Source organism: Pseudonaja textilis, chromosome 9 (assembly GCF_049901715.1).
Source record: "Pseudonaja textilis isolate UNSWEBS1 chromosome 9, rPseTex1.2, whole genome shotgun sequence".
Taxonomy (NCBI): Eukaryota; Metazoa; Chordata; class Lepidosauria; order Squamata; family Elapidae; genus Pseudonaja; species Pseudonaja textilis.
Genome location: NC_141998.1, coordinates 19,387,649 through 19,414,976, shown reverse-complemented (window position 1 = coordinate 19,414,976; position 27,328 = coordinate 19,387,649). Strand labels below are relative to the sequence as shown.

The following is a 27,328-nucleotide window of genomic DNA, read 5'->3' as shown; positions in this document are numbered from 1 at the left end:
AAAGTCAAGACAGTTTTACGTCGATGAAGATTGTCAGTCATCCAGGCACAGTTGTCTGAAAGTTGAGTTCCTTTGGATGAGCAGCAAAATGTCTCAAAGCAACAAGAAATGAATCTAATTGCCATGACTCAACTTTCAGTCCAAACAATAAGAAGGGGTCTCAGATAACAGAACAACAGAGTTGGAACAGACCTTGTATGTAAGCTAGTCCAACCCACCCCACCCAAGTAGGAAGACCAACACCATTCCTGAGAGATGGCAATCCAGTCTCTTCTTGAAAGCCTCCAGTGATGAAGCTCCCACAACTTCCGAAGGCAACTTCTGTTCCATGGGTTGATTGTTCTCACCGTCAGAAAAATTCTCATTTTCTCCTTATCCACAGGGGCTCTGTGGCTACTGACAGTAGCTTTTTGCAGTTATGTTTTTCTTTTCTCCTGTCCCCCTGATTTTGAAAACTAAGGGTCCTCTTCTAGATGCCTATGGAGATCCTCAGTCATCCTAGGTCATGGTTGTCCTAAAAGTGTTTTTTTCAAAGGGCAACCGGACTTTGTTTTTCTTTGGAAGTCCAGTTGCCTTTTTAAAAAGCAACATTGAGACGATGCTCTTCTAGGCATCTGCAGCTGGAATACTCCACATCTGATGCACCCTTGCTAAGAAATCCACAGCTGTTTAGAACAAGACATTTTGTCTCTCAAGCTCTGCTGGGGAGGTGTTCTCATAGACAGAAGCCACAGGGGGGGAAAAACCCCTCCCCTTGTCTTCAAAACAGTGGCTTGACTCCAGTACTGCTAAGGTTTTCCATCCTTAACCTGTGCAATGACTTTAAGTTTTGTGATTGGCATGTGTCCTGTGCCTGCAAATAGTTGCTTCTTAGCCACCCCACTTTATAGACCGCCCGATGAATGCCACTAAGAACATGCCTGTGTTTTTTTTTTCAAGAAACAGGATCTAGATACAGATACAAATTAATAGAGTTGGAAGGGACCTTGTAGGTCATTTAATCCAAACCCCCGCCCAAGCAGGGGACCCTACACCATTTCTGACAGATGGCAGTCCAGTCTCTTCTTGAAAGCCTCCAGTGATGAAGCTCCCACAACTTCTGAAGGCAAACTGTTCCATGGGTTGATCGTTCTCACTGTCAGAAAATTTATCCTTACTTCGAGGTTGATTCTCTTCTTGATCAGCTTATATCCGTTATTCCTTGTCTGGCCTTTGGGTGCCTCGGAAAACAGGTTGCCCCCCTCATGTCTCTTCAAATATTGGAACATTGCTATCCTGTCTCCCCTGGTCCTTCTCTTCACTAGACTAGCCAAGCCCAGTTCCTGTAACCATTCTTCATATGTTTTAGTCTCCAGTCCCCTAATCATCTTGGTTGCTCTTCTCTGCACTCTTTCTAGAGTCTCAACATCTTTTTATAGTGTGGTGACCAAAACTGGATGCAGTACTCTAAGTGTGCTCTTACCAAGGCTTTTCAGAGTAGTATTAGTACCTCATTTGATCTTGATTGTATCCCTCTGTTAATGCAATTTAGGATTGCATTAGCCTTTTGGCAGTTGCTGCACACTGTTGGCTCATATTTAACTGGTTGTCCACCAAGACTCCAAGATCGCTCACACTGCTACTAAGCCAGGTTTCAACCCAGTCTATTTGTGTGGTTTTGGGTTTTCTTGCCTAAGTGTAGGACTTTACTTTTCTCTACACTGAATTTCATTTTGTTAGATCTGCATTTGATTTGGCCCACCCTGGGTATGAGCAGAACACCTTATGTTCCTGCAGCCCTTAAATTTAAAGAGCGTGCTCCATGACTCCAGCCAGCAGCAATATAGGGCGAATCTGAACAATAAAGCCTTTTTTATTAAAATGTCCTTCCAGGATCTGTGAACAATAAAGCCTTTTTTTTTTAATGTCCTTTCAGGATCTGTGAACTCTGTCTTCTAGATGGAGACATCGCATTAGAGCTACGCTGTTCTGCCAAAAGATCTCTCCATTTGTTCCCAGCATCTTAAACTAACCCTTGGGTAAAAATGAACCTGAACCGCCACCACTCATTGCTTCCTTAATTGCTTTTTTCTTTTTTAGAAACAATTTGCTGAGCACATTATCACAGCTAAGGCTTGATTGTAAACTCTGGGTGGTCTTTTGCTCTGACTGCCATTAGATTTCAACAGGTGTCTCCGTCACTGCCAACAATTAAGCAGGGAAAGCTTCCACCGCCATGAAAGTGCAAAGGGTGTGGAAAGAGGGGTCTTTGGTGCTGTCTGGGTTTCATTGTTTTCTTGCAGACATTTCATTAACCAACTAGGTAATACCATCAGTGCACCCAGCTTTCTTTGTGCCAGGGCAGGACTAGAACTCACAATCTCCTGGGGATTGGCCCAAAGTCACCCAGTTGCTTTTGTGCCTAAGGTGGGACTAGAACTCACAGTCTCCAGGGGTGGGATTCAAAGATCCCAGCAACCAGTTTGCTGCCCGGTTGCTGGGTGGGCGTGGATATGGTGGGCATGGTCTACCGGAACATCCTGTTTCTGGCTTCCGGTGGGCCTCTAGAGCCCAAGGGAGGCCATTTTTTCCCTCCCAAGGGTCCTGGAGGCTTCCCCTGGGCCTCTGGGAGGGTGAAAACGGCCTCCCCCCAGCTCTGGAGGCCCTTTGGAAGCTGGAAACAGGCCCATTGCTGAACTTCCAGAAGGCCCGTTTTTTCCCCCTCCCAGAGCTTCCACGCGGACCCTGCGCTTAACCTTCATCATTGCATGGAAACTCCTGGAAGGGGCAGGGCAGGGTGGGTGGGGCCAGCCGGTCAGTTGAAATACCGTTTCGGCAAACCAGATGTAACTTTAACATCCGGTTTGCCCGAACCAGTCCAAACCAGTAGAATCCCACCCTGGTAATTAGCCCAAAGTCATCCAGTTGCTTTTGTGTCTAAGGTGGGTCTAGAACTCACAGTCTCCTGATGTTTGGGCCAAAGTCATCCAACTGCTTTTGTGTCCAAGGAGAGACTAGAACTCACAGTCTCCTGATGTTTGGGACAAAGTCATCCAACTGCTTTTGTGTCCAAGGAGAGACTAGAACTCACAGTCTCCTGATGGTTGGGCCAAAGTCATCCAACTGCTTTTGTGTCCAAGGAGAGACTAGAACTCACAGTCTCCTGATGGTTGGGCCAAAGTCATCCAACTGCTTTTGTGTCCAAGGAGAGACTAGAACTCACAGTCTCCTGATGGTTGCGCCAAAGTCATCCAACTGCTTTTGAGTCCAAGGAGAGACTAGAACTCACAGTCTCCTGATGTTTGGGCCAAAGTCATCCAACCACTTTTGAGTCCAAGGAGAGACTAGAACTCACAGTCTCCTGATGTTTGGGCCAAAGTCATCCAACTGCTTTTGTGTCCAAGGAGAGACTAGAACTCACAGTCTCCTGATGTTTGGGCCAAAGTCATCCAACTGCTTTTGAGTCCAAGGAGAGACTAGATCTCACAGTCTCCTGATGTTTGGGCCAAAGTCATCCAACTGCTTTTGTGTCCAAGGAGAGACTAGAACTCACAGTCTCCTGATGTTTGGGCCAAAGTCATCCGATTGCTTTTGTGTCCAAGGAGAGACTAGAACTCACAGACTCCCAATTTTTAGCCAGTTGCCTTAATCATCGCACCAAACAATGTTGGAAGAAAATGTCATGGGCCATGCATCCTACTTTTCCCGCTGTAAGATAGCCTATGATACTGATTCAGGAATGAGAAAAATAGTTGGCTTGTATGCAGTCAAAATAGACAAGCTACCACCTCATCACAGGCACAAAAATATTCTGTGCACACCCTAGCCAATCTTTTTCTTTTCTCCTGCTGAAAGTTATAGGCATCATGACCCATATTCGGCCTTTTTTTTGAGATGTTCAGAATTAATCCATACATGAACAAATTTAATTTTTAACAGACTGACTTCTTCTGTTTCTTACTTTCTCCTCTGATCATCAAAAAGTTTTTTTTTAAAACCCTCCCCAGGGAGAAAACATACCCCCTATAAAAAGGCAAAGAAGGATATTTAAATTTGGATATATGAATTAAGGTGTGGGATTGAAACACATCAAGAATAATGATCATATAGTAATAATGATATAGTAGAAGACAAAGTCAAAATATCAGTAGTTATGATTAGATTAATTAGTAATTAATATATTAAATAAGGAGATTATAAATGATGAAGTAAAATGTATATATGTATAACAAGGATAAGTTGGATGTGTTGTGTTGTATTCTCATAATTAAAATTTAAAATATTTTTTTTTAATAAAAGAATGATAATAAACAAGATAGTTTGTAGGGAATTGCCATGTCAATCAGTTGCATCTCCCTACAGTGGAAAAATTTTTAAGGTGAGCTGTGCTCATTGTCTTAAAATTGCTGTCCAGGTGCTACAATCCAACAGGAAGTTTCGAAATCTCGATATTCTTCGTGCTGATGTTTCTCTTTGATCTGCAAACTGCCCCAGATTGGGCAATCCTTCAAAGAAGGAGATCTTCCTCTGAAACTAGGACACGGGGCCACCCAGAGCAGGATTCTTCTCAACTTCTTCTTCTACGGTCTGTCTAATGTTAAACAGCTGCTTTCATGTGGCTTTGTAGTGCCTATTGGCACAGCAACTCTCGATTATGAAGCATTCTGGTATGAAAAACACACTTCAAAAAATGGACATTGTTATTCTGAAGGCCAACAGTTGAAAGAAAACTTTTCAACAGTTGAAAGAAAAGTTGAAAGAAAACTTTGGAGAAATTTTCAAGCCCAAAGAAAAGCAGGCCAGTCTAACAGTTGTTTGTTTGCCCCCACATTTGTCTTCAATGGGGGAAATTTAAGATATTCTATGAAGTTTGGTTCTATTTATAAGATAGGATAACCACGTTGGAGAACCAGTTTGGTCTTGTGATCAAAGTGATGGACTAGATATGGGGCACCTGAAATCTGCCTTAGGCACAAAAATCAGAGGTGACTTTGAGCCAGTCACTCTTTCTCAGCCCAGGGGAGAAGGCAACGCAAACTACTTCCAAAAATACCACCTAGAAAACCAAATGACATAGTTTTGGGGAATTATCCTAACTCAAAGACAAAACAACTTTCTTTCCTTTCCTTCCCTTCCCTTCTTTCCTCCCCTCCCCCCTTCCTCCCTCCCTTCCCTCCCTTCCCTCCTCCTTTTCTTTCCTCTTTCTTTTCCTTTCTCTCCATCACCCCTTTTCTCCCAATAAGAATTCAATAGGTTGGCTACTTTGAACCTTCTTGAACATTTTGCCAACTAGATCTTCAAACGAAATTGACATCAACTATAATGGGATGTCAGCCAATGAGGCCTGAAGGTTACCTGGACAAAGGACAGAAGCAGCACCAACATAACAGGATAGCAAGAACATTATGTGGGACGCATGTGGTGAGCCAGATTGATGTTGCCACAATAGAAGGAGAAGGATTGGGTAATCACTTGGTGCTTTTAATTGCTACTTACAGGTCCCACTATTCCTGTGAAGGGATCAGGTTAGAAGGCGCGTAGGATGCCACTTCCCTATCTCCCATCTAACTCATCTATCTTAGTTTGGATTCGTTGACTAACTTTAAGAACTCAACCCGAACTTCATATCTGAACTGTATATAGTAGCACTTTTGTTCAATCTTCATCCTCCATGAAATTTGAAAGTGTCTATTTTGAGAAGTTCTCTCCCCCACCAAGACTTCTATTCCTAAAGTTCTTTGGGAAAGGAAATGGCTCTTCAACAATTTAAGACTGTTGTGCGGATAATGTGCCCATTGAATCTTCAACCCTCATGAAGAACAAAGGACAGTAAGGAAGAAGCAATATCAGACAGAAGATGATTAAAGGGATGGAAATGAATCAGGCAGAAGAAAAGGACACAAGAAGAGCCAGTAAGGAAGACTCTTTTTTTTTTTTTTAAGGCAGAGAGAAAAGTGGGGAAGGGAGTAAGAAAAATCAAGAAAAGAGGCACAATCTCAGTAATATGGAGCAGGGGTCTCCAACCTTGGCAACTTTAAGCCTGGTGGACTTCAACGCTTTGCTGGCTCGGGAATTCTGGGAGTTGAAGTCCGCCAGGCTTAAAGTTGCCAAGGTTGGAGACCCCGATATAGAAGACAAACTGGCTAATGGGGGAACCCTTTCAGACGTTCCAACTGTCTTCTGCTCAGCTAGACTGAACAATAACAACAGAGTCAGTTTGATTTAGTAATGAAGGCACCAGGCCAGGAGACTATGAGTTCTAGTTCTGCCTCAGACATGAAAGCCGACTGGGTGACTTAGAGCCAATCACTGAGAGACTGTGAGTTCTAGTCCTTCCTTAGGCATGAAAGCTAATTGGGTGACTTTGGGCCAATCACCAGGAGACAGTGAGTTCTAATCCTTTCTCAGACATGAAAGCCGTCTGGGTGACTTAGAACCAATCACTGGGAGATTGTGAGTTCTAGTCCCACTTTAGGCATGAAAGCTGGCTCTCTCTCTCAGCCCAATCTACTCATAAAATTGTTGTGGTGAAAATAAGAGGAAGAAGGACTATTAGGTATATTCACCACCTTGAGTTATACAGGAAAAAAAAATACTAAAAGTGGGATGAAAAAGGAAAATGGATAAAATAAACTATTGTGCCCAATTGAATTCCTGGATTGTGCTTCAGATTGACAGAGGAGGTGCTGTTTTTTGAGATGGGAGCCAAGACCTTATCAAAACTATGTAGTAAACAGTACAGGCTGCAGAGGTGATATTCAGCAGGTTCTGACCAGTTCTGGAGACCTGGTAGTGGAAATTTTGAGTAGTTCGGAGAACCGGCAAATACCACCTCTGACTGGCAAATACCACCTGCCCCCATCTATTCTCTGCCTCCCCTTGAGTCCCAGCTGATTGGCTGGGTCTTCTTTGGTTGCCCTGCACAGGAGAACGGAGCTGGAAAGCAGGTTAGTGGGGTGGGGAGGAAATGGGGATTTTGCAGTATCCTTCCCCTGCCATGCCTACCAAGCCACGCCCACCAAGCCACACCCACAGAACTAGTAGATTAAAAAAAAATTGAATCCCACCACTGACAGGCTGCCTGTTTTTCTTCACCACCCTTGCCCAAGACAAGTGACCTCAGAAGAAATCGAATGATATTAACAGCAAGCAAGGATCGTCTCGGGGCTGCTGTTCTAGTCCAGCTAGTGTGAGCATCTGTGGTCTGGCTACTTCCCAGCTCCAGCTGACTAGGAACCATAATGATCATAAACCATTCACACAGAGATTCCACGACTTCCTGTGGCTTACTTCGCGTGCCCAGGTGGTTTGCTTAAAGCATCTTCATTGTGCTCTTGCAAACGAACCAGTAGTATCTTTTTTCCCCAATATATTACATTTAAACAGTATACACAGGAAGATCTTAATATGCCTAGCTGGTGCAGCTGTTGAAAATATGTCTTTCCCCTGGACATATGTTGCACTTTTATTCATTCTTTATCATTTTTATTAGAGATTTTCATGGAGATAAAAGATAAGCAGGCAATAATATAAAGGAAGAGTAAAGAAAAAAAGTGTCAGCCAAGAGCTTGAAGGAAAATGATTACAAAAAGAAAAAAAGATAAGATAAATAAACAAGTTATTTCCGATCTTCCTTTCTGTACTTATAAACTTATCTACTCTCTTCCCTCATTAAAGTTATTTTAATGAATACTTCCAAGGGTGAATACTTCCAATATTCAGTTAGTTTTAATCAGTAAACCCAGACATTACTAATTCATTTTTCCCATTTTCAACAAAAAGCCCAGAAGTTTCCAAACTTTCTTTCTCCCTCTCTCTCTCTCTCTCTCTATCACTTATCATCTCTCCATTACCTGTCTATCATCTATCAATCATATATCATTTATCATTCATCTTCTATCTATTATCTATCATCTATCAATTATCTATCATTATTATCTATCAATCATCTGCTGTATCAATCATCTATCATCTAATTCATCTACTCATTATCTATAATCTATTATCTATCGATTGTCTATCTATCATCTATCATTCATCATCTATCCATTACCTATCTATCATCTATTATCTATCAGTCAACTATCATCTATCGATCACTTACCAATCAACTATCATCTATCTATTATCTAGCTAGCAGCTACAGTAACTAGCTATCATCTACTATCATTTATCATCTATTATCTATCATCTATCTGTCATCTATCATCTATCAATGCATCATCTATCAATTATCTATTATCTATCTAATTTATATATCACCCATAGAGAACAGTTGGCTTGCTTCTTAAATGCTAAAAAAAAAACAGCCACTGTGTGGATCTTTAAGTTGTAATGTTGTACATCTCTGTCCCCAATGTGACTGAGTAGCTCTAATATACCTGAGATAGAGCTTTTACCAGCTCTATTAATTGTCTGTTCACTGGAGATACTACCATTTGCTTCTCTTGCTTGGTGCATGCAAAATATGCACCATATCACTATGCAGAAAACCACATGTGTACTTATACAGAATATCTCAGGGGTTTGTCATCAAGCAAGCTCTATGTTTGCCATGCAGAAGTGCCAAGTGAATTATTCCCACTCTGTTTATCGTGTGGTCCAAGCGCATGCCAAGGATATGACTGTAGTCAGGAAATTATAAATTGTGCAGAATCTCAGCATTTAGGTGGAACTGAGTCAGTAGACTTTTTTCGTTGCTTTTATTCCCTCTGATATCTAACGAGGAGACTATTTTTAATTTGATTAGAAGTCTAGGTCAAAGAAGATAATGCACGCAAATAGGGGAAAAGGAGAATGTGTTCTGAGAAAGTGATCTAGCTTTTTATTGTTGCCTTTTTTTAAAAGAGCTGTCAGTGATGGTCTAGGATCTAAATGAGTACAAGGGTAATTGAAGAAAGTTGGAAAGGTTTCTTGGCTCAGTGCTGAATCAAATTCTTTGGGCAGAAGGTCACAGATTTTAAATCTGGGTCTCTAATTGAACCCATTAATGACTGCAAAGACATCCATGAGGATTTTCATGCTATTGCTGTGCAAATGGGGTTCTTTATCAAATATCATTGTTTACTCCAGAGCAAACCTGGTTTTCTCAATGTGAGGTCGATTTTATTTTGCTGGCAAAATAGCATGAAAAACTGGTATAAGAGAATGTCAGATGAGACATCAAACAAGGGTGGATTCTCAACTGTTTTCAAGTAGAAGTTAAGTTCTTTTCTTTTCTTTTCTTTTCCTTTCTTTCTTTCTTTCTTTCTTTCTTTCTTTCTTTCTTTCTTTCTTTCTTTCTTTCTTTCTTTCTTTCTTTCTTTCTTTCTTTCTTTCTTTCTTTCTTTATGTCCTTTCCATCTTCCTCCATTTCATCTGTAGCACCAGTAAAGGCTGAGAAATTAGGTCATTTTCAGCCCGACAAGGAGATCAGGAAGTATGGGGGGGGGTGACATTAACTTCCTTTTAAGTGAAAAAAAAAAAATAGCTTGCTGACTTGGCTCCCATTGGCTAGCCTGGATAGAAGTATGGTCAAAGAAGATAAAATTGCCATTTTGTTGACTATGAAGATTCTTATCCTTTCTCTGAAGAAGTGTTTCAGTCCTTTATTTCGGGATTTCTTCATATAGAAGCTAAACCATTATCTGGCCAGACACATTTTAGCAAACTATGTTGCATCAAATCATGGTTAATTTATAGCTCAATATATTGTGCAAACTTAGAAAATGGTGGTAACGGTAAGTAAGTCATAGAAATACAGTGTTTCATAGAATAATAGAGTTGGAAGGGACCTTGGAGGTCTTTTAGTCCGATCCCCTGCTTGAGTAGGACACCAGATAAAATGGTTTTCCAGTCTCTTTTTGAAAGCCTCCAGTGATGGAGCATCTTAAAGGCAAGCTGATCCATTGGATGATGGCTCTCATAGTTAGGAAATTTCTCCTTAGTTCTAGATTGCTTTCTCTTCTTGGTTAGTTTCCATCCATTGCTTCTTGTCTTGCCTTTTGGTGTTTTGGAAAATAGTTTGAACCTCTCCTCTTTGTAGGAGCCCCTCAAATATTGGAACACTGGTATCCATATCACCCCTAGTCCTTCTTTTCATTAGACTTGGGAAGGTACTTTGCTATGCAAGTCAAATGCAGATTGAGTTGTGATTGCACAGACTGCAGACACTTCCCTTAGTACCAGCAGGCTGTCTGCCTCGGGACAACTCATCATAGCCAACTCACTGTAGCCAACTCTCTACGGCAAACCTGCAGTACTGTATTCTAACCATTGTGCCACCATGGCTCTTCAATAACGTTATTAGAATGTAACATTGCATTCTAATCATTCTTGGTTGATGGCAGCCAGTACCCAAACCATATGAAATGTTTGAAAGTGGGGAGGAAGGGAGAGGGAGAGAGAGAGAGAGAGAGAGAAGAAAGCATCCATCTCTGGAGTATTTGGGGAAAGAAAAATACAGATCCAAACCAGATGGTGTTTCATACCAACGCTAAATTTAACACCTGTACTCATATAAAGACACTTTGGGGACCAATTTTGAGAACAACTGTGGTTTTCAGTAAAACAGTGAGCACCATCAGTCATAAAAGTTTTTTTTTTTAAAGCCCAATTATTAGATCACAAACTCATAAAGCTACTTCCTATGTCATGGTTTGGCTTGCCCAGAATGCTTTTTCCGAGTTGAGTTGCCTTAAAACCAAACCAAAAAAAGGCATCTGGTTTGGATCTATATTTTTCTTTCCCCAAATCCATCAGGGATGCATGCTTTCTTTTCTTTCTCTCTCCCTAAAATATTTCATGTGGTTTGGGTACTGGCTGCTGTCAACCAAGAATGATTAGAATGCAGTGTTATGTTCTAATAACATTATTAAAGAGCCATGGTGGCACAATGGTTAGAACGCAGTACTGTAGGCTACTTCTGCTGACTACCAGATGCCTGAAATTTGGCAGTGACTTAGCCTTCCATCCTTCCGAGGTCAGTAAAATGAGGACCCAGATTGTTGGGGGAAGTATGCTGACTCTGTAAACTTCTTAGAGTAGGCTGTAAAGCACTGTGAAGAGATGTATAAGTCTACGTACTATAGCTATTGTTATCCAAGAACCGATCAACTGTTACTACCCTGTATAAAGTTCTACTTTTGCTGCTTTTCTTCAGTTTGTGTGTGGTCAATCAGGGAAGTGCATTGTCTTTTTCACTATTCAGATGACAAGATTGTCTGTTTACCCTCTGATCAGAATATTTCCATCTTTTATGGGGCTCAACGCAGCAATGCATTTTTATTATATATATATATATATATATATATATATATATATATATATATATATATATATATATATATATATATATATATATAATTACAACCCATTTTCAGCAAACAAAGAAATACTAGTTCATCTATAAAAAAAAGAAAAGCAATTACATTGTTTGGTTAATCTACCAGATGGGCTATTTGGCTTTAATAGGTTAAAGGTCGAACAATTAGCAGAGGAGACTTTTTTTTTTAAGTTGCCCTTAAATCTCAGTTGTGCAGCTTAATTTAAGAAATGATGACGTGTCCGAGGCACTAAAAATCTCAAGGACAAATGGTGCCAGAGAATAAAGTGGTTGCTTGCTGTTTCTCAATATTTTTATCTGTTGTGTAACCAATTGCATTTTTGTCTCATGAGTTCGTGCCAAGCCAAGCTGGAATTCTGACTCACTGATAAGATGTTAACATCAACCTTATACATAGCTGAAGTGTCTGACCTATGAAGTCATCTCACTTCCATCTTCTTCACCCAAACAGAAGGTTCAGTGATGTAAACCCTTGAGAGCTCACGCAAATATCCTGGGCAAAAATGTGTTCCATTCACAAGAACATCATGTCATGTGACTCCCACACACTGTGCTCAATTCAGTGCTTTTTATAGCGTTCTCTGTAAGAAGCTTTGGCGATTGTCACAAATAAGCTGTCTGAAGTCCGTTGCTGATTTGATTTGGTAGATCGGTTCTCTGGAGACCTACAATATCCAGGATTTGCTTAATTCTAACCAAGGATACAGAGTAATAGAGTTGGAAGGGACTTTGTAGGTCATCTAGTCCAACCCCCCACCCAAGCAGATCCTACACCATTTCTGACAGAGGGCAGTCCAGTCTCTTCTTGAAAGTCTCAAGTGATGGTGCTCCCACAACTTCTGAAGGCCAAACTGTTCCATTCGTTGATTGCTCTCACTGTCAGAACCTTTCTCCTTATTTCCAGGTTGAATCTCTCCTTGTTCAGTTTCCATCCATTATTCCTTGTCTGGCCTTCAGGTGCTTTGGAAAACAGCTTGACCCCTTCCTCTCTGTGGCAGCCCCTCAAATATTGGAAGACTGCTATCATGTCTCCCCTGGTCCTTCTCATCACTAGACTAGCCATGTCCAGTTCCTGTAACCGTTCTTCTTATGTTTTAACCTCCAGTCCCTTAATCATCTCGGTTGCTCTTCTCTGCACTCTTTATAGAGCCTCAACATCTTTTATTATTATAACTGGATGCAAAAGTGTGGTCTTATTATTGGATTATTAGGTGCTCTGCAGTACAAGTATAAAACCTGCAATGGCTGGAATTAGCATGGGTTAATCCAATTTACTGATAAAAGGGACACTATCTGTAACAATATGTGTGCATGATTAAGGATGTTCAATTGCTGGGCTATCAGCAAGAACAATGGAACTCTTTGGAAACAAGATTATATTTCATAATTATACTCTGACGGCAGAAGGGTTGTTAAAACAAAACAAAATATGAACAGGTCAACATGGGTATTATAACCCGACAGTGCGACATTTGCTTCACTCAAGGCGCACATGGGTCCAGTTTCCTAACATTATTTATTTGGATTGTTGTTACTGATTTTTCTTTCAATCACTTCTGCTTGAGCTTAGTGCTATATAATAGGTTTTCAAGCTGTAATACAAACAGCTTTGTCTGTGAGATGTTGGGGGCATGGCAGGGTTGTGTGTGCGCTACCAACATAGCCTGGGAAATGAAGCTAGGGAGGTTTTTTTTCTCAGTGTAGTGAAACTGATTTAGGGATTATAGCCTTAATTAAATGTGATTTCATCATGATTGCCTTATGAAATTAATTAGAGAGCGGGCAACTGGCCAAGACATCAACCAGAGATATAAGTCTCTCCTCCGTTTTGTTTTGCAGTCTTGGTGGTTATGAAAGGATAGATTGGTTCTCTATACAAAGCACCATTTAAACTTTGTTGTGTTGGCAGCAAATTGTGCTGAAAACAAGCACTGAGGCAACCAGAATTAGCAAGAAAAAATGTATATATTGTTGGAAGAAATATCCATTTGGTTCTGTTTCAAGCCGGGAGAAAGACACTGGAAACGTGGAGGCTGATTGGACTGAAGGTTCATTGATGAAGCAGAACCACATGGGTTTGTGGTTCTGGGCAGCTGACAAAATGGAATTGAGAATGGGTGGTCTTTATACTTACTTTTGGGCTTTGCACTTGAGCTTCCTGTTCCTGTGCAAGAACATATATTCTATTGACTGTTGTCAGACTGCCATTGGGGCCATGAACAAATCCTAGGAGTTTGTCTGGGCTAAGTTTGATTGAAGTTTGAATGGCTGTGGGTGGTGCAACTGAGATAATGCAATGAAGGGGCTTTGGGCAATTCTTATTGTGGCTGACGGCTAATCCTATCCTTGTTGGATCTTGGGTGAGGGTATTTGTTTATGAATAGAGTGAGTTATCTCTTTATTTCTTAAGTGCTGACATCTGCTGAAGGCTATTAAGAAAGGTGGGGGCTGCTTTCCAAAAGCATGTTTCTCCATTTCTCACCCAGGGAAATATAATATTCTGCCTTTTTAATATTTCTCAAAAAATTTCATTCTAGGAGAGGGGTAGGTGCTAACTTTCTACAATGCTTTTATTGCCTCCTACTTTTCCCAGAATTGGGAGGTGTTTGTTATGAGATCTCCACGGAGCAGTTACTCTTCTGCAGTGATTCTCAATTTTGGCCACTGGAAGATAGATGAACTCTCAGAATTCCCCAGCCAGCAGGACTGGCTAGGAATTCTGGGAGTTGAAGTCCACCTATCTTCCAAGTGGCCAAAGTTGAGAAAGACTGTTCTACCATACGGCTCATCAAATGCTTTCTAAGCACTGCAATGTGTCACATGCAGTGCAAAAGAAACTCCAATGGGAAAATTCTTGAAGGAAATAATAACCTTATAGTTCTATTTCTTGGAAATACCTCTTGGTTAATTCCATATCTTTGGTGGGTTTTTCAGAATCATATCCTCACCTTAATGTCTGTGGCTGCTCAAATCTACAAGCACCCCAGCCTGAAGAATTCTATCAACCTGGTGGTGGTGAAGGTCTTGGTAGTGGTAGATGAAAAGGATGGACCAGAAGTATCTGACAATGGTGGTCTGATGCTGAGGAACTTCTGTAATTGGCAACAGTTCTTCAACCCTCCAAGTGATCGTCACCCAGAACACTATGACACCGCAATCCTGCTGACAAGACAGGTACTTAGGTGAAGGTTGGCTGGTTTCCTCTGAGGGACACCTTGAAGGTGGTCTGGTAGAAGAATGGAGGATGGTTCCTTTGAAACTCAACATTCATATCATTTCCATCTTATCTTTCTCAATCACAGGATTTCTGTGGACATCAAACCTGCAGAACCCTTGGAGTGGCTGAGACTGGCACCATGTGTGACCCAAATAAAAGCTGTTCTGTGATAGAAGATGAGGGTCTCCAAGCAGCCTACACCTTGGCCCATGAACTAGGTAGCTGCCATGCCTATCTTGATGGGCAGTCTGCCATTGTACCAGAACCAACATCTACCTTGTAGAAAAGCTAGCCCTACATATTGTAGGTTGCATTCTCAAGATTGGCCGTTAAAGAAAGGATGATGGGTGGGGTTGTTGCCACTCTCTGAGCTAGCGGGTTTTCTTGCAGACATTTCATTACTCAACTGGGTAATATCATCAATTGCATTGATGCATTGATCAATGCAAGTACCATCTTTTAGAAGAAAAGATTTGTAGCTCAGGGCTGAACTGTGGAATCCTTGGTGCTCTCTGAGCTTGATGGTTTTCTTGCAGACATTTCATTACCCAACTAAACCACCAAGCTCAGAGAGAATCAAAGACTCCACCATTCAGCCCTAAGCTATAAATATTCTCTTCTAAAAGATGATAGGTTAAATGGCTTTCTATGATGAAATGTGGAGAACCCGTTGGCACCAAAATGACATAATATTCCAAAATAACATTAAACTTTGTGTCTATATATATATATATATATATATATATATATATATATATATTCAAAAAAATCAGACAGGGCTATATAGTCCTAGTTATCTATATTCCGAAGAGAATATATGTGTTGTAGCTCCAACATCATGATTTACAATTTTCCAGGAAAACAGCTGCCTCTGTGTTTCAAAACCAACATAAATATAAAACACAGATAGCTTTTATTATAATGGCAGTTTGATGCCAGAAAGATATGACTGCATGTTTCAGGTGCCCATTCTTGCTTGGAAGGTCTAGTTTAGAGAAGTACATTATTAGTATCTGAATCCTGCGTCAGAAAAAGATGATGAGAGAGAGAGAGACCCTGGAAAGAGTACAGAGAAGAGCAGCAAAGATGATAAGGAATCTGGAAGATAAACTGTATGGGGAACGATTGATGGAACTATTTATGTCTAGTCTAACAAAGAGAAGGGCTAATGGTGATATGATAGCAGTCTTCCAGTATTTAAAGGGCTATCACAAAGAAGAGTGGGTTGAGCTATTGTCCAGAACACCTGGGAGCAGGACAAGAAATAATGGGTGGAAGAACATTAAAAAGACAACGAAGAAGAAGAACCTAGGAGAAATTTCCTGATTTTGAGAGCAATTGATCAATGGAATCTGTGCCTTCAGAAGTTATGGGTACTCCTTCTCTTTCAAGAAAGAAATTGGACAGCCATTTGTCTGGAATGGAACAGGGTCTCCTCTTTGAGTAAGGGGTTGGACTAGAAGTTCCTTCCAACCCAGTTGTTCTGTGTTCTAATCACCTCTTTCTCTTTCTTTGCAGGGCACGTGCTCAGCATGCCTCATGATGACTCCAAGAGCTGCGAAAGGCTCTTTGGGACATTAGGAAAGCATCACATGATGGCTCCGTTGTTTGTTCACCTAAACAAGACTCTGCCTTGGTCCCCCTGCAGTGCCATGTATATCACAGAATTCCTGGATGGAGGACACGGTACTTATCCTTGTATATCTTCTATATATATATATAAAAGTGAAATACCACTCACGAGTCATCACAAAATCTCCAGAACCGTAAAGCTTACAAACTTGAAATTAGGCACGTATGTTCCTCTTGGCTTCTAGATGCTCACTAAGAAAGGATTTTTCTAAATGACCATCAGAGCATTAGTATTTTGTATATTATTATTAACATACTCTGATGCTAAGGAGTTCTACTCCCCCTCCCCACCTGAAAAGAAATCTCTTCCAAATGCAAAACACAAGCAGAGGAGAGGAGTTTCCATTTCAGAGCAGCAACCAGCTTTAGTACAAAATAGTTGAGCTAAGCCACGCCCAGACTCCTTGCTGTCTCCTTCTTGCTCACACAGCAAATCCTGTTTCAGTACCCAAACAGCCCTCAACTCTCTCAAACACTGACAGGACGCTAGCCAGAGGATGCTGATAGGCAGAGGCAGACTTTTTCCCCCTTAGTTTCCTCCCCAAAAACTAAGCCCGACCACATAGTTTTGTAGCAAAGCACGGGTATCGAGCTAGTATATAAATAATCATGCTGAGCTTGTTTGACAATGTTTGTCCCTTTGCAAACTGAATCAGGTTTCAAAGCGCCATTTTTGGAACCAAATCTGCATTGATGATGCATGCCAAGCTGGACTGTATTTTTGTAAGTCGGTTTTGTATGAGCATAGCTGATCGCTTTAAGCCTTCAATAAATTAAATGTGTTTTTGGAGAAATAGCACTGATCAAAAACTTAGTCATTTGTTACCTTCATTTCAAACAACACTTTACAGATTTTGCTGTATCTAACATAAATTGATGCCAATTCAATGTTCATTTCATTAGAACAATTCAAAGTTCATTTCAAAGAACACTTAACAGATAACACCTGTTTCCAACGCAAATTGATACCGACTGTCTTTTAATTATATTATTTTCTTCTGCTGCAAAGTTTCATAAAAATCTACTTTTAAACATTCTAAGCTTCTATGCAACTTACTTCTCAAAAAATGAGCACTCAAACAAGGGAACCAAGGTGCAGAACTTTTGGAAACTTAATTCATAAACTCTTTAAAATGGGGGGATCTTTGTTATGGTTCTGCTATCCTGATAAAATATGTTACAATACTTTACATCAGATTGAAGGCTCCTTGAGATAAATGGATGGATCAGAATCAAAACAGATCTGGGAGAGACTTTGAGGTCTTCTGCTCAAGTAAGGCACTCAGAGGTGGCATTTAGCAGGTTCTGACCAGTTCTGGAGAACTAGCACTGGTGGGATTCATCCAGTTCGCACAACTTCCGGAGAACCGGTTGTTCACTTTCTGAGCAGTTTGGTGAACTGGTTGTTGGAAGAAATCATTAGGGCAGAGTTGTTAAATTATTTGAATCCAATCACTGAGAACCTGTAGTGGAAATTTTGAGTAGTTTGGAGCACTGGCAAATCCCACCTCTGACTGGCCCCACCTCCATCTCTTCTCTGCCTCCCGAGTCCCAGCTGATTGGCTGGGTCTTCTTTGCTTGCCCTGCACAGGAGAATGGAACTGGAAAGCAGGTTAGTGGAGTGGGGAGGGAATGGGATTTTGCAGTATCCTTTTCCTGTCACACCCACTAAGCCACGCTCACCAAGCCACACCCACAGAACTGGTAATGAAATCATTTAAGTCCCACCACTGAAGAGGCTCTATATCATTTCAAACAAGTGATTATCCAGTCTCTTCTTAAAAACCTCCAGTGATGAAGCACCCACAACTTCTGAAGTAGTTCCACTGGTTAATGGTCTTCACTGTTAGGAAATTCTCCTTCATTCCAGGTTGCTTCTCTCCTTGATTAGTTTCCATCCATTGCTTCCTGTCCTGCCCTCTGATGCTTTGGAAAATAAGTTGACCCACTCTTCTTTGTGACAGCCGCTCATGGATGGATGGATGGATGGATGGATGGATGGATGGATAGATGGATGGGTATTTATTTGTTTGTTTGTTTTAGAGCAGAAAGATCAAGACACAATTGGCTACAACCAATTTCTGCTTTATGGACTTTTTTAAGAGCCTTGTGGAAATTTGGCTGTAAGGACAATACATTCTTTGAGACTATCTTTCTACTTTTTCTCTTTCAACAGGTAACTGTCTGCTTGATGAACCGGCCCAACCTATCACCCTCCCGACTGACCTCCCAGGCCAAATACCTCTGTATAACTTAGACCAGCAGTGTCAGCAAATATTTGGCAAAGACTTCCAACACTGCCCAAATGCCACCCAAGAAGACGTCTGCTCCCAGCTTTGGTGCAAGTTGGAAACTGGAGAGCAACTTTGCCACACCAAAAACGGTAGCTTGCCCTGGGCTGATGGGACACCCTGTGGGCCAGGGAAAATGTGTTTGGAGAGTCACTGTGTGGCACAGGATACAGTGATGCCCAAGGTAATCTTAAAGTGAGATATAATGGGGACCACCTATCTCTAATAAGGTAGAAATAGCACATGAAGAACAATGATAATGTTGGTTTGGTTGGGACCTTGTTGAATAAAAACATCTATAATGGGGTAAAATCAGATGTGAAGAACCAGCAAAGAGGAGATATTCAAAACTTTCAAAGCTCTGTGTAATAAATGACAGAATATAAACATGAAAGGACAGAGGAAAACTATACCTATTAATCTTTGGCTGACTGGTTAGGATTAGAATGGTTTCCAATTACTACAAAGATCTTTTTCTTTCTTTATCTCCTTTGTTTATATCTGACTTTTATTACTTTTGTAATAACTCAAGGCTGCGAATATACCAGAGATGGTATTCAGCAGGTTCTGACCAGTTCTGGAGAACTGGTAGCGGAAATTTTGAGCAGTTCAGAGAACCAGCAAATACCACCTCTGACTGGAGATTTTATAGTAACCTTCCCCTGCCATACCCACCAAGCCACACCCACAGAAACTGTAGTAAAAAAAAAATTTGAATCCCACCACTGGAACATACCTAATACTCCTTCTTCCTATTTTCCCTACAACAGTAACCGTGTGAGGTGGGTTGGGCTGAGAGAGTGGGACTGTCCAAAAGTCAACCAATTGGCTTTCATGCCTAAAGCAGGACTAGAACTCACAATGTCTTAATGATTGCTCTAAAGTCATCTGGCTGGCATTCATAAGGTGGGATTAGAACTCACAATGTCCTGATAATTGGCCCAAAGTTATCCTGCTGGCATTCAGGTCTAAGGTGGGACTAGAACTCACAGTTCTTGGTTTCTAGTCTCATACCTTCAACACTAGACCAAACTGGCTCTTCATTCAAAGCAGAGAAAAGTATCTCTTGGAGACTTCCATCTCCTTCCAGGTACCAAAGATGAGTCCTTCTCTCTCTTTTTCTAAGACAGCCACCACAATAGTTGGAGTGAAGCAGAGCATTTTACTGCTCCTTCACCAGAGGGTAGATGGGATAAGGCTGTTTTCCCTGTTGCTTTAATATCTTTCCAGGACAGAAGACATGTCTCTCAGTGACTTCTCAAATGAACCATAATCCAACCATTTGTGTCTTGCAGCTTGCTGTGGATGGAAACTGGGGGCCGTGGAGCTCGTGGGGGCCATGTTCCAGGACATGTGGAGGAGGGGTCCATTTCTCTTACAGAGACTGTGACAGCCCAGTGCCCCAAAATGCGGGCAAATACTGTGAGGGACAAAGAGTCCAATATGAGTCTTGCAACACTGAGGAATGCTCCCCAACTGGTAACTTTGCCCTTTTGCAGCAATGTTTGCTATCAAGTGTATTAAAATGGGTTGTATAAACAGAGGCATAGAATCAAGGTCACGTGAAGGAGTAGTACCGCTTTATAAAACCCTAGTAAGACCACACCTGGAATGCTGCAACCAATTTTGGTCACCATATTACAAAAAAGATGTTGAGACTTTGGAAAAAGTTCAAAGAAGAGTGACTAAGAGGATCAAAGACCTAGAGATTAAACCATATGAAAAAATGGCTGCAGGGTTTGGGTTTGGCTAGTCTAAAAAAAAAAGAAGGACCAGGGGTGACATGATAACAATATTCTAGCATTTGAAGGGCTGCCACAGAAAAGAGGGGATCAAATTATTCTCCAAAGCACCAGAGGGCAGGACAAGAAACAATGGTCAGAAACTAATCAAAGAGAGAAGCAACCTGGAATTAAGGAGAAACTGTCATGCCCTTATTAGAGTCGGACTCTGAGGGAAAAGAGGAACAGCCAACAGGGAGTGGAGGTGTGGCTCTGGAGATTATGGAGGAGGCTAGGGAAGGGCAGAGGCCGGCTGGGCAGTCAGAGGAAGAACCAGGGCCATCCCCTCTTCATCCTAGGACACGCAACGAGGATGGAGAAGGAAACAACCTGGCTTATGAGAGAGGAAGAGGCCAGGATTCCCCTCATTGGTTGCAGCTGGGGAGAATAGTATATTATAGAGACGGTTAAAACACAGCGTTGCTAGAAGTAAAGCATGTTTTATTTTAGGCTGAAGTTATCTTGGTTGGCGTCCTTCCAACATTTTGTGCCTTGTTATCTCCTTGAAGTTGGTAATTACTTATCCTGGTCCGTTGTGGAATTTCCTTCACTGTAGCTTGTTTTGGGTTTTTTATTTCACCTCTATCTTCTCATTAAGTTCAGACAGTATTGCTTTCTTTTGAAGACTATTTTTGACTAAGTTTTATCTCCAACTGAGTATTGTTGAACAGTGGGGCCAAGTTGGAGGCATTAAAGGACATTTACTTACGTTTTGGATTTTGTTACGTTTGTGTTACACTCCGGGTCACCACAGAAACTTCTAAAAGTGAGAACAATTAACCAGTGGATCAGCTTGCCTTCAGAAATCGTGGGAGCTCCATCACTGGAGGTTTTTAAGAGGAGAACTGGACAGTCGCATCTGAAATAGTATAGGTTCTCCTACTTGAGCAGGGGGCTGGACTAGAAGACCTCCAAGGTCCCTTCCAGCTCATTCATTCTATTCTATTTGTATTCTATTCAAAAATGGCTTGGGCAGAAACAAAGCAATAACTTGGTAACTGGATATCTGCTAGAGTTGTCTGAATTTTTACCCCCTCTGTTTGTGGTGCCTATGCCTCCATTAAGGTTGTGTTAATTCAGCATGTTTTATGGCCATTTACATCAGGGGTCTCCAACCTTGGCAACTTTAAGCCGGAGGACTTCAACTCCCAGAATTCCCCAGCTGGGGAATTCTGGGAGTTGAAGTCCTCCCGCTTAAAGTTGCCAAGGTTGGAGACCCTGATTTACAGCATCTCACAGTTACATGACCGCATTTTACAATGGCTTTGCTGAGAATCGGAATTCACGACCTGTTTTCTGTCTGCACCCATAGCAAAAACATTGATTTGTTTGATGGTTGTGATGTTTGCTTAACAACCTAACGACCACTGCAAAAAAAAAAAAAGGTTGTAAAATTGGCTCAGTCACATGACCGACCAACTTCATGACTATCATAAGTTACAACCAGGATGGGATGCTCCATTACAGTCAAAACATGAGGACTCCCGGCGGTATGCCAAGAGCTGCTCACTCAGCATAGCCCATGGGGGGACATGAGGTAAGGCAGGCTGCATATCTACGCAGTAGAATTAGTTGTTTTGGAGCTTAAATGTCAGATAGATGTATTCCCAGGTAAATACAAATTACATTTAGTGGAAGCAAAGTTAGGATAGACTCAACAGGTGTTGCTGGATGTCAATCAGGTTCCTGCATTACTTTCAGGTCAGAGAAGGGAGATCAAAAGTTTTACAAATGACTGGCCTGAAAATGAAACGTTGAAAACGGGATTTCGTTGTGTGTATATCCACGTTCACCTGGGTCCCTTTCGTTTCCATTGTAGACAAAAGCTTTCGAGAGCAACAATGTGAGAAATATGACAGATACAACTTCACCGACTTGAATGGTAATTTTCTAGAATGGGTCCCCATGTATGCTGGAGTATCTCCTCGAGACCGTTGCAAATTAGTCTGCCGGGCTAAAAGAGGGAATGAATTCAAAGTCTTTGAGACCAAAGTAAGTAAGAATTCTGCTCATGTATCCATCATTTTTACAGATTTCAAAACGTCTTGCCTACTAAACGTTTTCCAAATTTCCCTATGGCACCAATCTATATATATAAAAGTGAAATACCACTCACACATCATCACAAAACCTCCAGAACCGTAAAGCCTATAAACTTGAAGTTTGGCACGTATGTTCCTCTTGGCTTCTAGGTGCTCAGTAAGAAAGGGTTTTTTGAAATGACCATCAGAGCATTAGTATTGCATACATTATTATTATTAACATGCTCTGATTCTAAGGAGTTCTACTCCCCATTCTCATCTGAAAAGAAATATGTTCCAAGTGTAAAATACAAGCAGAGGAGAGGAGTTTCCATTTGAGAGCAGCAACCAGCTTTAGTACAAAACAATTGAGCTAAGCCATGCCCAGGCTCCTTGCTGTCTCCTTCTTGTTCACACAGTAAATACTGTTTCAGTTTCCAAACAGACCTCAACTCTCTCACACACTGACTGGACACTAGCCAAATAAATACCAATGGATGCTGGTTGGCAGAGGCAGAATTTCTTTTCTTTATTTTCCTCCTCAAAAACTAAGCCCAACCACATGGTTTCATAGCAAAGCATGGGTATCCGGCTAGTAAAACTATGTTCTCCTAGTTGGGAAGAAAAACTATGTTTCCTATAAAATTGGGAGAAAAATCTCTATATAGTTTGAGACATAGATGAAAACCCCATCCATCAGAATTATTACATCCATCTGCCACATTTGCACACATTTACCAAATGCATCTGAATGTATCCACACGTGCCTAAAACCCATGTTTCAGAATTTTGTAGCAGAAGATGTACAGAGTTATATAGAGATCATGCATGCTGGGCCTATAATGCACTATTGTTGACACAATATTAAAAAACACTTTCCAAAAACATGCAGATCACAAGTAGTAATAACCAAAAGAATGAATATGTGTGAAATGTAAATGAAAATATCCATCAATTGATGGAAAAGTGGAAACATAAAGAAACTATTATTAGTAAAACAAGAACTGACCACAATTGAAACCAATAGCTTTGCTCCATATTTCTACAGATATCTTTAGATATATTCTAAAGATATCTGTAAGAAATATATTTCAAGGAATGTCTTTCAAGCCATTAGAAATACACTAAAGAGTGATAAATGGGTGGATTGATTTCATTTTATTCTTCCTTTCCTTTTATATCAGGTAATTGACGGGACAACATGTGCACCTGATACACTCTCTGTGTGTGTGCATGGACAATGCATCAAGGCTGGTTGTGATCATATTATCGGGTCTTCCAAGAAACTGGACAAATGTGGAGTTTGTGGTGGGGACGGCTCAACTTGTAGAAGAATATCCGACTCACTCAACAAATCCAAGTAAGAGAACGCCACAAAGGTTTTGCAAAGCTTGGTGAAGAATACACAGTGCCCATTTAGAGCTGAGTATGGAGTTTTATGAACGCACATGCAAAAATCCAGAAATCCAAAAATCTTCCAGTGTCCAGAGTCCAGAAATCCTTCCTACAGCAGAATGTGACCTTCTCCAAATTGTTTTTGCAATTTCAATGCTAATATAAAAAAGGTGGGGAAAAAATAAATAACTAGGATTAACCGTTCATATTTATAGTGGCCTAGAGGTACAGACACTTGCCTCATATCAGGAGGTTGACAGCTCAATCCTAGGCAGCAGCAGATGTTTCTCTATCAGGGCACAAGAAGAAAATATCTGCTGCAAACTCCACACAGGCATCATGAAAGGTACGCAGCTCGAAAATGCTCGGCTCCAGTCGCACCAACTCCTCCTCAATAAAAGGGATTTACAGGGTCATGAAAAGAAGAAAAGAAAAAAGAGTATCCATGTTTAATTAACTGTATTTTATATGTAATTGATGTCCATTTTGCATTTTATTTTGACTCCACCATTTGTATGTCCTGAATATTTTTGGGACCGGTAGCCCCTTTTAAAGGCAAAGAGTCACCCTCAATGCAAAAAAAGCGCTCAAATAATACAGCAGAATAGGATGAATGAGAATGGTTTCATTTTACCCCATTGAGATTCCTGGAATTTAATGGTGTAGTGCAAGCTTAGGAAATTTTCATTACTGTTCCTTAATTCTTAAGTCTTCGGAGATCTCAAGGTCAGTTGCAATTTAAAGCATTTCAGCCTCTTGCAATAGCAAAGAGAAAATACAGGGGAAGAAGGATGCTTTTGGTCATGGAGCAATACAGGTTGTTCTTTAGTAGATGTTTGTTCACACTGTTGTCTAGTTGAAATTAACACCCATTTCTCTCATCTCTATAGGTTTGGCTACAATGACGTTGTCACCATTCCAGCGGGGGCAACCAGCATTGACATCAAGCAACACAGCCGACGAGGAGTAAGGCATGACGGAAATTATTTAGCTCTGCAGACCTTGGATGGCAAATACCTCCTGAATGGAAACTTCACCGTCTCAGCTATGGAACAAGACATTTTTGTGAAGGGGACTGTCCTGAGGTACAGCGGCTCCCTGACCACTCTGGAACGCCTCCAGAGTTACCAGAAACTCCCTGAATCTATTGTGGTTCAGGTGTTAACCGTTTCCAGTGAGATGTTCCTCCCCAGGGGATTCCCCCCACCAAAGGTGAAATACACCTTTTTTATCCCCAAGGACCTCCAATTCAGCAAGCAGAAGATCAAGGAGAAAAGCCTGGCCAACATGATCAAGCCCTTGCTGACCTCGCAATGGGTTCTGGGGGACTGGTCAGAGTGCTCCAAGTCCTGTAGCTCAGGTTGGCAAAGACGAACCGTAGAATGTCTGGATGTGGAAGGCCAACCTTCCTCCACCTGTGACCAGGCCCTCAAGCCCGAGGACATCAAACCATGCAGTGGTCTTCCTTGCCCAATCTGGCAGATGGGACCATGGTCCCCCTGTTCCCAAACCTGTGGAGAAGGAATGCGGACACGAAGCGCCTTGTGCATTGACTACCTTGGAAAGCCTGTCGCCTTCGAGAAATGCAATTCGTCGCAGCCCCCAGCAGCCTCTACTCTCTGTGTCCTCCAGGAGTGCTGAAGTGAACTAAAGGCTGGCATGCAATCCAAGAAGCCTTTGTAACTTAGTCTAACTACTAACTTAACTCAGACTAGGCTTGGCATATCCAAGCAAGGGAGTAGTTTTAAGGCCAACGGGCACTAATCAACTTGAAGAGGTCCCCATTTGATTTCCCTGTTTGAGAGATTAGAAGGCATGGGTTACCACCAGTGTGAGATTCAAATAATTTAACAACCGGTTCTCTGCCCTAATGATTTCTTCCAACAACCAGTTCACCAAACTGCTCAGAAAGTTAACAACAGGTTCTCCCGAACTGGTGCAAACTGGCTGAATCCCACCACTGGTTACCACCACTAATCCCCCCCCTCTCTTCCTCTGTTGTGTTTTGTTTTCCTCCAAATTGACATCTACCTCAGTGGGGGGGACAAAATAGAATTTTTGATAAATCATTTGAAGTTTTGGTGGGGGAAAAATGTCTGCAGGTCAATACTTGGTAACTAAGGGAAATTCGTGTCCTAAGTCATCCCGGCAGGTGAGCTGAAACTCACCTGCACTTTCACCCAGCATCTTTTGTGGGTTGGATTTTAGAGACGTTATTTAAGATGCTGTTGTTCTTGCGATGCAGAGGCAATCCCCATGAACGCAGTTGCGTGCACCCTTCAGTTAGCAAGACAGCTGCAGTCTTTGGGGAGAGCAGGAGTACAAAATTCTACCTTTGATATTGGCAACCGGTAGGTCAGTCTGTGGTTTAGTTCAGGGGTCTTCAAACTTGACAGCTTTAAGATGTGTGGACTTCAACTCTCAGAATTCCTTCTCCAGTCATGTTAGCTCAGGGATTCTGGGAGTTGAAGTCCACAAGTCTTAAAACTTGCCAAGCTTGAAGACCCTTGGTTTAGTTGATGCAAATGAAGATCTGGGTTCTTAGCCTGCACAAATCGGTCCCAGAGAGTTTGATTGGGATGAAATGCAGGCTTATGCAATGTTTCTTCAAATACAGGTAGTCCTTCACTTATGGCCACGAGTGAGCCCAAAATTCCTGTTGCTGCGCGAGACAATTGTTAAGTGAGCTTTGTTCCATTGTACAACCTTTCTTGCCACCGTTGTTAAGTGAATTGGGCCTCCCCTCTGACTTTGCTTGTCAGGAAAGGTGATCATGTAACCCAGGGATATGGCAGTCGTCATAAATATGAGTCAGTTAACCCAATGTCTGAATTTGAATTGTGTGACCAACGGTTGTAAGCGTGAAAAAGTCGTAAGTCACTTTTTTCCAGTGCTGTTGTAACTTTGAATTGTCACTAAATGAACCATTGTAAGTTGAGGACTATCTGTATTATCATAAGAGTTTGAGAAGTACAATGGCTGAGGTCTTCTGCAATTGACTATAAAATCTTTATCAACAGTATCAATCTGTATTATATGTCTTCCTGTTAGATGAGATGTTATTCTACAAGAGCGCGTCCATATTATCCTTCACTCCTCATCTTAGCATTGGGGATTCAAAATAACAGTTGTAATCCATGCTTCCCTTTGTGATCATATATCATTCAATATTTTGGAAGCTTAGGTACCAATATGAGTGCCTGAAGGAAAGATAACTAAAAAGATATGGGTAGAATATGCCTCCAGATCCATTCTAATATTAGGGTGAGTGCACGGTTAATATTTCTACTTCCCTCAATTTTATTCGAGGGCAGGGCACAATCTTAGAATCGCTAAAATGCACTAAAGAAGGATTTTTATTGTACTTTCCTAAGATTATTTGGTAACGTCATTAAGAAGTGTCCCTTGCCCCTCGCACGTTAAAAAAATCATTTTTGAAGCTGCAATTTGCAGATCGAGCCATGAGATCATCAAACAAATGCTGGGAATATTAGCCAAGGCACATTTATCTAAATTACTAGGGCACTGTGATCCACTGCATAACGCAAAGAAAAAATATTTCAGTAGTCTCTTGGCTTTTGTCTTAGGTTACTCATGGTTTAGCATTTTCTCAGCCAGAGAAATTCACAGATTAACAGAGTTGGGGGTGGATCTTGTAGGTCATCTAGTCCAAACATACACACACGCCC

At 41.3% G+C, this 27,328-nt stretch overlaps 1 protein-coding gene across 1 annotated transcript in view; it reads left to right on the top strand.

The window, feature by feature from the left end:
• ADAMTS8 (ADAM metallopeptidase with thrombospondin type 1 motif 8) overlaps positions 1 to 26,661 on the top strand; it is a 31,832-nt gene extending 5,171 nt beyond the window's left edge. The window contains exons 2-9 of the mRNA XM_026709164.2: positions 14,237 to 14,476; positions 14,605 to 14,737; positions 16,038 to 16,205; positions 18,328 to 18,626; positions 19,738 to 19,921; positions 22,043 to 22,215; positions 23,429 to 23,604; positions 24,530 to 26,661. Coding sequence (XP_026564949.1) covers positions 14,237 to 14,476; positions 14,605 to 14,737; positions 16,038 to 16,205; positions 18,328 to 18,626; positions 19,738 to 19,921; positions 22,043 to 22,215; positions 23,429 to 23,604; positions 24,530 to 25,280 — 2,124 coding nt within the window. The 3' untranslated portion in view covers positions 25,281 to 26,661. The remainder of the gene's footprint in view (positions 1 to 14,236; positions 14,477 to 14,604; positions 14,738 to 16,037; positions 16,206 to 18,327; positions 18,627 to 19,737; positions 19,922 to 22,042; positions 22,216 to 23,428; positions 23,605 to 24,529) is intronic.
• Positions 26,662 to 27,328: the final 667 nt, after the last annotated feature.